This window comes from Perna viridis, chromosome 2 (assembly GCF_037379345.1).
Source record: "Perna viridis isolate PV_CMFRI_1.1 ecotype Kerala chromosome 2, ASM3737934v1, whole genome shotgun sequence".
Lineage (NCBI taxonomy): Eukaryota > Metazoa > Mollusca > Bivalvia > Mytilida > Mytilidae > Perna > Perna viridis.
This window is the reverse complement of record NC_142446.1, coordinates 48,184,580-48,195,977: the sequence shown is the minus strand read 5'-3', so window position 1 is coordinate 48,195,977 and position 11,398 is coordinate 48,184,580. Positions and strand designations below refer to the sequence as shown.

Below are 11,398 nucleotides of genomic sequence, written 5' to 3'. Positions count from 1 at the left end.
CCATTTCTTCCATTTATGAATTCAAACATTTGGTTTCAGTGGTTGAGTGTTGTTTTTTTTTCTATTGAATCAGTGCATGGTGGGGAGTCCATGTAGTTCAGCCATAATTACTTTTCTGTTTTAATTTTTGGTTTAAGGAAATATCACACAGTTTTATGGTGGTGATATGTTAAGAAGTAAAACATTATGGTTTGAGATTTGTTATATATTTTTGGAATATACCTGCACTGACATTTTTCCAGCTGTCGCACATGTACGACTAATAATCGAAAGTAAGCCATTTTTTACCCTTAGATGTGTATGGGTAAATTTGTCTTAGAGCTGGATGAAAAGCTGGCTTCAGAACAATTCTAGCGGTGTTCTCATATAACTTTTTTCTAGCAGTTTGAGCAAATTACAATATCAAATATCTTAAGTCTTACAAGCCTAGAAATGTGTACTTTTTATCATCTAACATCCATAATTCTACTACAATAAGATAATGTACTGTTATATTGAACAGACATATCATCACAGAGAGAAGTATTTGCGAAAAATATCAGTCAAAGGAAGAGTAATTTCCGAAGTCGATAGACTCTATATTATATGACAATAAATCACCAGAACATTGCTATCAGTCAAGGAAAAAATCTTTGTCCTATTTTAATTTTCTGTATTTTGAATTTGCTATTGTTTGGAAAATTTATTTATCGTTTATTTACGATAACTTGAGTCAAACTTATAGGATATTTCTGAACACATTGAGATTTGAAAACCTTGTTTCTGAGAACATATCTGTATTATGTTTGTGGTATAGTGGAACGAAATAGGATCAAGCTCAGAGATCAACCTTTTTATGTGTTCGTTGGTTCCTTAAGAAAATACCTGTCCCTGTTTTTCAATCAGTGTTCAGATATCTCTTACCCGATTTTTGAGTAAAAGGGGGCACACCCCAAAAATAATCTTTTTTGATTATTTTATTTTGATTTTTGTTTGTTTTTGTTTTCGTTCTCGTCTGTTGTCGTTAACAATTTTTCAAAACTCTTCTCCTCTGACACTACTTGAGCAATTGGAACGGAACTTAAAATGAATGTTTCTTGAGGTATTCTGCATAGAACTGATGTTGGGATTTTTGATTTGTCGAAAAACATGGGCATTGTTACTAAAAATAGAATATGGGGTCAGACAGTAGTTTTTCGAATATATTTTCCAAAACCCTTAGTTAAGCCAAATTCTTTTTATTGTTGAAATGATCCTTATTATAAGGCCTACAAAAATCTTTAGGGATAAAACTTGTCAAACGACCCCTTGTTAGAATTATTGCCCATGAAAGGCAAAAATTACGTTTTTTATTTTTTATTATAGAAGAAACTTTCAGTTGATGAAATGATCCTTATGATACGTCCTACCAAAGTGATTGTAAGTCAAATTTGTGGGACATCTCCTTGTTAGAGTTATTGCCCTTGAAAGACAAAAAAAAAAAAAGAAAACAGGTGAGCGATTCAGGCTCCAGGGATCCTCTTATTAATTTTCGGTCCTAATTGGTAATTTTTATATTTTGATTCCTTACGGTTCTGTCATTTAACGTCCTATGGTTGATATTTCATGCATTTCAGGATAAGAATGTCAATCGAACAGAACCTGCTTTGTACTAGTCAAACATGCTTAGCAGGATCTTTATTGTGCTAGCTCACGGAAGCAACAGCCCACAGGTAGATATATCACCCCACTCAGACACATTTTCCTCACTTCGAACCAACCAATCGTCACTCTACCCCTTAAATACAGCGTGGCGGAGAAGCACCGAGGCGGTCGATTCATTATGAAAATCCTACCTGCGTTTACAATCAGATTTCAGATATCACTTAAGGTTTTCGAGTTACTTAAGGTTTTCGAGTTGCCTTGTGCAGGTGTTGAAGACTATGCTTACAGCAGCGCTAAGCTTGTCGTAAAAGGCGACTAAATAGTGCTCAGAACCCTAGCCGGGGGGCTAGAGCGCTCTGCCCACAGAGCAACTGGGATGTGTGCCCCAGGTGGTGGAATGGGGTACCCCTGGTGTGTTATATGCTGGGGTTGACAGGCTATAATACGGAAAACTGTCCACAAACCATAGTGGTGCACCGTGTTGGGAAAGATGCCACGTTCCTCGCACGTTAAAGAACTCTACTGTGGTATTCTCCCGGAGTAGGAACCATAGGGCTCCGCCACAGGAGGCTAAATTGCCCAACCCTACCCACCTTTCCCTATTTCCAGTGGCAATCAAAATTTGTCGACCCCATTGTCCTTGTGTCCCATCACTTTTTCATTTCATCATCATTTCATGTTCATTTTATCATCAATTTCATGTTCGCTAAACTCCCTCTTCCATTGCGACGTGAATATACCAGTGGTGACTAAACAGCATTTGCATGCTATTGCCATAATCAGTAAATCAGCGGTCTCATCGGCACAAAGAGCAATTTACAAGAAGACAATGATTCTGTCAGAGTGGATAAAGGCCGTGAGGTCTTTAATTTTGAATGTTTTAAGTAGGTCAATGAGTGCCAATGCTGCACCAGTTTTTCAAAGACCCCGATGTAACAAAAAATATTGTCTACTATACATGATAGATATTTTGTCGTTCCAACTGACAAAACCCAAAACAACATTGTTTTTTGTCAGCAAAACGTATTACATCATTTATTATCAAAAGTAGACGTAGAAAATAATAGCAGTGATAAGACCTATACTGCCACTACACTCTCAAAAGAAGAGATAGATGATAACTCATCTGTGGCAACATCCCTTTAGCATCTACGTATGAAGTTTTCATATCACAACTCATACGTTATGCCAAAGCTTGCCGTAACTACGCAGACTTTTTTTTATCGTGCTAGGACTCTTACGGTTAGGCCTCTGGAACAGGGTTATGTTGCCACAAGATTGAAGTCATTACTACAGAAGTTTTATGGTCGCTATCATGAACTTGTGGATCGTTATGGTGTATCCATCTGCACCATGAACACTGATTTGTTCATCGTGTCAATGTTTTCCTTTCCTCTTTCGTCAACCCCGGACTTGAATTTTTATGAGCAATTCTGTGCGTGTTTCTAGAAAAGCAGAGGACGCTTACCCTACCGGCGCACCTGGTCCATTGTCCCGTTTTTAGTCCGAGTTGCTCATTTGCTTTTGTTATTTTGTATGTATTATTTTAGTTACTAAATGTTCTTTGTTGTTTATGTCTGTTTTCCATGTTTGGTCTTGTCCCTGGATTACTTTCTTTTGAATTTTGCTAGAACCTTGTTTCCTTTGATTACTCTTACAAAAAACAATCATTACTCATTATTTTAGAAAAACTGAGTATTTTTCAACCAAGGACTGATATTTAAAAAACAATTTGGTAAGAGACCTTTTAAGACGCATTTCCTCATACATCTGATTCAGGAGTCTGTTTTGCAGATATTTATGGCGTTCAAGGATATCAGTGTAGTTAGTACTTGCTCTAGCGTAGCGAATCAATTGTGAAATATGAACACCATTTGCAGGAGATGAAGGTATATTTCTGCTCAGGTAAGGATAATTTATGATATTAAAGTCGTCTCTTTTATCATAAATCTTAGTGCTGAGATGACCAATGTTGTTAAATTCGATATGTAGGTCCAAAAAACTGTCTCTTTTATCTCGTGCTCTGGTGGATATATTGACAGTAACCATTTAATAAAAGGTTTATTGATGGACAATACATCATCAATATATCTGTATGTAAAGTTAAAGGATTTAGCATCTTTTAAATTTGATTCTTTACGAGATTCTGAAGAAATTCGTTTGAATATAAAAACAAATCAGCTAAGAGAGGAGCACAGTAGGTGACCATTGAAATATAACTTGTTGTTTGAAAATAGCTCTTCCAAATGTGATAAATATGTTATCGATGAGAAAATCAAGCATATCACAAACCTGCTTTTCTATGTAGCACACTTTGCCCTTCTGCGATATTTGAGAAAATATATGGATTTGAAACCAAGAGCATATTTTTTTTAAAACAGCAAAAGATTTACGGATAAGTCCTTTCAAACAACATTTCAAGTTATCATGTGGTAACGTAGTGTAAAGAGTTGAGAAGTCAAAAGTTTTGAGAGAACTAATTTGCGAAAAGCTGCAGGATTCTAGGTTTTAAAGGAAATCTTTTGAATTTTTAAGTATCCACATATGATTAATGCCACTACGAGATTATGTGGTATTGCAACAAACTTGCTGTCCATCTTTCACGGCAGGCAATATATTTGTAAGATGAATTGGCATCTCCTTCGTGGAGCAAGATAAAGATCCTGTTATATACCTTTTTGCATGTATTCTTATGAAATGATTCGTGGTCAGACAAGTCTGACTATCGTTGGTTGGTGAATAACCCTCGGGTACCTTTGGTTCACCAGCAGTGGCATCGATTCAGTAGATATTTTCAATACAAATGTATCAATCATATCATATTACAAATCCCGATGTGCTGTACATGTGTTTCAAGTAGTATTGTTACACTTTCTATCGTTACCACTCAATCAAATATAAAGGAAGATCTAAATTAAAAAAATGTTTACAAGAAGTTTTTAAAACCAAGTGTAGCAATAGAAAGCCAACGCAAGCACCAAAAAGTTCTACCATATGCAATACAAGGAATAAAGCCTTGGTGTTTTATGAAATACTGCAAATTACGATAAATATTAATGAAATGATTCGCGGTCATACTTGGTTGGGTAGTAAGTACCCCGGTAACCTTTGGTCCACCAGCAGTGGTATCGAACCAGTGGTAATATTAAATACAAATGTATCAATTTTGCGAATCTCGATATGCTGTACAGGTGTTTCAAGAAGTAACTCTCATCAGCAGCATTAAAACCAAAAACAAAGTAAGATATTAATCCAAATAAATGTATACAAGAAGAGTACCGAAATAGAAAGCCAGCACCAAAAAGTTCTACTATATGCAATACAAGGAATAATGCCTCGGTGTTTTATGATATTTTTAACAATATTTAATACTGCAAATATATTTATTTTATAGCTTTCCATCTACAAGTAATTATTAGTTTTTTTTAAGGAAACATTTTTTGATAAGTAAGCTATAGGCAGTCACACAAAATATTGTTTTCTGTTACTGTCATATTGTTTTCAAATTTCATTCTACACTAAAAAAAATTAAAATACTGTATACAGACATGATTTTTCTCATTTTCAAAAAAAGTGGGAATATGAAAAAAAATGGAAATTAAAGGGGGTAAGGTGTAGGAAAACACTGTTTTCTGCCTGTTCAGACAAAAATCTGTAACTTTTGATACTGAAATTTCATGGGGAAAAAGTAGGAATTCCAATATAAGTAAGAAAAATATCATGTCTGTGTACATGTAAGTATTTAAGGTTTTTAGTTCTTTAAGAACAATTTAAAAGCAAAATCAAGACACATGAGAAATGATTCGAGAGCCGACTCGAGATCATAACAAAATTAAGGCAAAGCGTGCTTTTCTGACATTATCATCGGAGTCGGTTCTTCTGACAAGTATAATAGTGTATTGAGCTGGCTCTCGTTACTCTCGTAGATCAGTTTTCGTAGAGATGGATCTATGAAAAAAGTTAGAGAGTCGGCTCTGGTAGAACTGCTGCTAGAACAGCTGGCCCTAGAACAGTTCTATGACACTTTAGTACGGTCATAGAGCCGGCAGTTTCGCTAAGAGGTAAGAACAGGTTTCATCTGTACGTGATGGTTCATATGTATTACTTCATTTGTAATGTCACAGGATGATGTATAATCAGACTTTCGGACATTTGAGTCGCAAATTGAGACTTTTTGACACAGTAGGTTACAAATGTAAGCTTGTACTGAAAACAAGAATATTATTTGTCAAAACAAATTGATCGTAAATGGAATGCATGAAGGTACCTAAAAAGTATCATTAAGTTGATGAGTTAGGGTGCACGTTGGATCATCCCAGCCCAATAGACTGATTCCCTGAAATTTGAAAGATACCGGTGTAAACAAACGCATTTCTGTTTCTCGTTCTAGAATTAATCCGTACAAAGTATCTACATTTTACCTACATTTTACCTACGTTTTATTCAACAAGACTATAAATGTTTGTAACCTATAAATAATACAAATATAATTATATTTCGAGTAAACTTACCGCAAAGAGAAAGAGGAGGGTGTTGGTCTGGGTACTGATATGTCTACTGCAGCAAAGCTAGAGGTTGTCTGGCATGCTATTTGATTTGGTGTCATATAAGAAGTCCCTGAAAGAAATTCAAAACTTTTACATTGTAAGAGTGCATGTGCTATATAATATTAATGCAATGACAATATCAGAAGAGAATGAAGTCATTGAGGACAATACAAAAGCAAAACATGATGATTTTATTTCAACAACAATATGAGAGGGAAAAAGAGTAATGACTATCTATCCTATATACATCACCTAGGTTACTTACTTTTTCTATTAAAAGGTTCTTTTCTTTCATACAAAAATTCTTGGGACGGATCGGGCTACATCACATACAAACAATTAATAACATCAATTTTCAAAGATCCGAAAGTAGCTGAAACTGATTAAATATGTTGTCGTGCCAGCAGACAAAGCTCCTAATAACATCTCTCTTGTATGTAAGACGTACTAATAGTTATAATCAGTGTTCATCATCGGAGGTATATGTTATCTATACATATAGTAACAAGACCTGCATTCCTTCCACGCAGTTTATGCAAAAATTGTTGATACCATAAATCAGTTTTATCTTGATTTAATCTCTCTGCGACGTGCGACAATACTTTTTAGGAAGATAATGGACCACAAAAGAATGCATACAATCAATACTTTATAGCTAGATCAAAAGAATACACTACAAAAACTCTTTCCAAGATTGCATATACCTATTCTTAAAATAATGAAAAATATAGTTCAGGCTTACCCCAACACATGTTTTTTCGAAGTTGTAGATGTGGGTTCCAAAATATTCAAAAGAAAATTTGGAAAATTTTGATTAAAAATAACTATCTAAATTCAAAAGCATATTTAAAACATTCGATTTCAACGCCTTATATCCTAATTCTACGTCCGCAGTTAAATATTAAATCAGAAACATCATACATGTCTATTAATTAAAAAAAAAGATGGAATACCAGATACAAGTTTATAAACTTGGCAGGTTTGAGAATGATAGTTATCGTCTTCATAACACATCAAAGATGGCGTTGGTAAAATAATGGAATTATTTGTCGACAAAATAATTTTTATCCAGTTTGGTGGACATTAAAGATTTAACACCAATAAGGGTGCAAGATAGGGAAATCTATGGCACGGTATCAGGGTAAAAAATACACACTTATGCATATGCTTAAATAATGCATTTGCTAAATTCGATTTATGCATATGCTAAAATCAGTTTTGTATGGAATTAGTTTAGTTTGGATTCCGTGAACTAGTTTGCATAAAAAACTGAGAAATATCACGACAAAATTAAATTTTGTCACAAAATTCAACTTTGTGTTAACAAAATTGAATTCTGTCACAACAAAATCCCTTTTGCGTGCAATTTAAGACAAAAGTCAATTTTGTATGCAAGTAAGTTTACAGAATCCTTTGGATATGCAAATGAATTCTCTCATCACGATTTTGTAAGAAGGTTTCTCATTGGATATAGTATCCACTTCTATCTCGCAGACGCTGATTTCCGATTACTTCGGGCAAGGACATGACCTATTTTGCAAAAAGTAAGTAATACCTAATAAAGTATTACTTTTGCAGAATAGTGCATTGCAACCATATGATATCTTTCCCAATCTAGCACGAGAAAAGTGGGTGTTTTGATTTTTTTCTCTCACTTCGTTTAACAGCTGGACGTGACGTATCAGGCCAGTCAGGTGTAAAAATTAGGTCAATTTATCACAGTATAAACAAACTGAAAGAAATATTCAATCATCGGTTATCATCGATATGATTATTATTCTAATAGAATTTTCAAATACATTGTCGACATTGGTAAGATATGATCGTCCATTAACTCTTTATTTCAATACCGTCCGTGCGAGACCTGACAGGGTAGTCAAGGACGTTAAAAAAACACCTCACTCACTTCATTCAATTGTGCCAATTTTTAGGGAAAGCGCACGTGTTCTGTCTCAACCATGGAGATTTCGCACAAATACAAAGTGGATTTTCTTGTCTCTTTAGTGAGAAATTATCGTTCACGCACGAACTCTTTAAGAACAGAGGAAGATGCGATGGTTTCGCACTTAAAATTGCCCATTTTCCATTCTTCTGTGGCAACATTCTTTCAGCCCTGTGTATGGAGTTTTTATATCACAGTTCATACGATATGCCAGACCTGTCGACGCTACACAGATTTTAGTACTGTGGCAAACTTTATACAAATAAGTTATTGGGACAAGGTTATATTGTCACAAGTCCTTTAAAAGTCCTTACTTCACGTGCTATACGGTCGACATCATGAACTTATTGAACGTTGTGGTGTATAATCATATCTAAGATAGGAGAGTTACTGTTCATAATGTCGTAATTTCTGTCTTTTGTTTTAATTCGAAAGTTTTTAGAAATGGTGAAGACACTTATCCAACTGAGACATCTGATATTTCTCTCTCTTTAATAAATTTGTGTTATATGGTGTTTGGTATGTTTTTTTGTTGTTGGCTTTTTTTTTTTTGCTTTTTTTATTTATTTTTGTTTATTTTTGTTTTGTTTTGCCTTTTTGTTTTGTTTTTTTTTTTTGTACCCGGATTCTGAATACTATGTACCATTTTTGTTTTGTTTTTTATTTTATTTTGTTTTATTCTTTGTTTTACTTTGTTTCATTTTGGTTTTTCGCTTTTTTGTTTGTTTTTGTTTGTGTGTTTTTGTGTTTTTTTTTTGTGTGTTTTTTTTTGACAGATTCATGCACTACATTGTACTTTGTTCTAGTTGTATTTATTCATTTTCGATATTTCACATGAACACATCTGACTTTTTATAGACGTGGATATCGTCCCTTTTGAAGGCCGTGTAAGAGTTTTTATTTACCTTAAAAGCAAAAACGTGAAGCTGAAACTTAATACAAAAGTTATCCGTACAACTAATATAATTGGAATTTAATTAGGGGTTTTAATGTTGATTTAAAGGTGAGATTAAATTGAGCACTATTTATTTATACACACACAGGCCTTAATTAATCCCCGAGTTTAATATGTATTTATAACAAACTGATTTCGGCTTACGACAAAAATCAGTGCATGAAATTACTTTCAGCGTAATACTAATAGTGTGTGTCCATATCTCCAATTAAAAAAGCAAAATGACAAAAATAAATAAAAAAAAGCTTTAATATTGCCCAAAGTCACGGTACTCATTCTTTTTAAATGTCTTTTTAAGGTGAGAACGAAAATTCTCATTTTGAATGACGTAAATCAATGGTTTAACAAATGCCACGCAATGTGTAAAAATCACAAAAATGTAAAAGACGGGATCAGGAATGCCGTGGTAACGATCAAAGGTCAAGATGTATGTCACAATTATGTACGGTAACCACATCAATAAATACGTGCCCGATATTAGCGCGTATGTTTTTATAAGGGCTACGTCACTATTATACAAAAAGTATGTGTTCCTCATGTTCCCGTCACCAGACGCGTCTTTCTCGTCGTCTGAACTTTCATCTCTTGCATATCCATTATCATCTATTTTTAACCCTAAGACGGGTTTCTTTTTCTTCAATCCTGCATTTTGGAATTTAAGTTGTTGTCGCCTTAGTCTTGCGGCATAACTGTCGCCATTTGCGAAGTCATCTTGCTCAAGAACTATTTGTCCTCCTTGTGGGTTAGCTTTCTTGAGCAATCTGATTTTAACAAATATTACGATATACGCAGCAGTCATTACTATGAATGGAATGCCAACACCAATAGCTGTTGCAAATCTCATTTGCCTTGTATTTTTCTCGGTGTCCATAGAGCACTGAAACTGGTTCTCGAAATATGAAATTTCTCCCCATCCAGTAAATGGAAAAATTGAAATTATTCCATCAAAAATCCATAATGAGACTATAACAATTATTATAACTGTGTTCATACAGATTTCTCTGTGTCGAGAGGGTTTCATTAACAACAGACATCTCTCTAAAGCAAGAATCATAAAGGTATGCATGTTTACGAGAAAACAGAAAGACATAGCAAATTCTTGTAGCTGACACACTGTTGTTGAGAAGGGCCATGATCCCATGAGCGCCGAAACAGCACTGAACGATGTCCATAGTACAGCTGAGATTATATCTACTAAAGCCAAGTTAATTATAAAGTATTTTGTCGCTTGACGTAGTTGTTTCCTTCTTGAGTAGACTATAAACAGAATACCATTCAATGTTAGTCCTGCGATGATAATTAAACAAAAACTAATCCCAACGCCAAATTTTGATGCTGAATCCATAGCTACAGTATATAAAATGCACGTACTAAACTAAAAAAGTTTATAACTTGTTCACTTCTCACATTATTCATCGATTATCCTGTACAAATGTATTTATTATTCACATTTCCGTCCTTGCCTCATGTTTGTTTAAAACGGATCAACGTATAAATATACGATATATTCTTCTCTTTTATATTAAACTTCGGGTAGGTAAGGTAAAGTATGTTAATATCCTTCACTTTAAAAGTAAAGTTACAAAGGAGATAATGACACCTGTAGAGACCCAAACAAGTTTGAGCATGTATCAGACTTGATGAAATCACATGTATACGTTTAAATCCTATCCCAAAACATTTTTTATTTGTCATGTTTTATGTTCATATTGATCAAAATTGGACATTTAAAGAGCACGATAATTAAATTCTGGCCTTGGATTAATTTGGTAATTTTGTACAAGCTTTTCGTAAATAACTCTATGCACTATGTATATAGAATATCATATTAGTGACTGTCGGGACTATGAAAGAGGCTATTGCATAGTCACTGATATTAATACATATATCAAATGATCGTTTGAATTTCTCATCGTGGCATTGCTATAAGTACATTGACAGCCGTTTTCCCTCTAAGCTATATAGTTTTCTTTAGTTGTTTTGTTTTGCTTCTATCAATGCTACAGTAATAGATATTTTCATATAAAGCTTGCTTAAGGTTCGAGGCAGTCGTATTGGGTCGTGGTTAGTTGATAGACACGAGGCAACGCCGAGGGTTGATCAAGGCCCAATACAAGTGTTCGAAGACCTAATATAGACTTAATATGAAAATACCCATTTGATGACACCTTTATTGACCAGTTAAGAGGAAACGGAAGTTAAAGCAATACAAATTAATACAGAGCATATGCCATGTATTAATCTACATTGGTTCAATATAAAATTACTGCAAAAAAAAAAAGCCAGCATATCAAATGGTCCATGTTTTTCTTTTGTATTTTTAAGGTATTG

The 11,398-nt window shown here is 34.2% G+C and overlaps 1 protein-coding gene across 1 annotated transcript; it reads right to left on the bottom strand.

The window, feature by feature from the left end:
• Positions 1-9,298: 9,298 nt before the first annotated feature.
• LOC148625482 (octopamine receptor beta-2R-like) lies at positions 9,299-10,739 on the bottom strand. The gene has a single exon (XM_088569060.1). The coding sequence runs from the start codon at positions 10,410-10,412 to the stop codon at positions 9,315-9,317; it is 1,098 nt and encodes a 365-aa protein (XP_088425186.1). The 5' UTR covers positions 10,413-10,739; the 3' UTR covers positions 9,299-9,314.
• Between the last annotated feature and the right edge of the window lie 659 nt (positions 10,740-11,398).

Coding starts and splice junctions, on each gene's coding strand:
- LOC148625482 (XM_088569060.1), bottom strand. CDS start 10,412: ATGGATTCAGCATCAAAATTTGGCGTTGGGATTAGTTTTTGTTTAATT.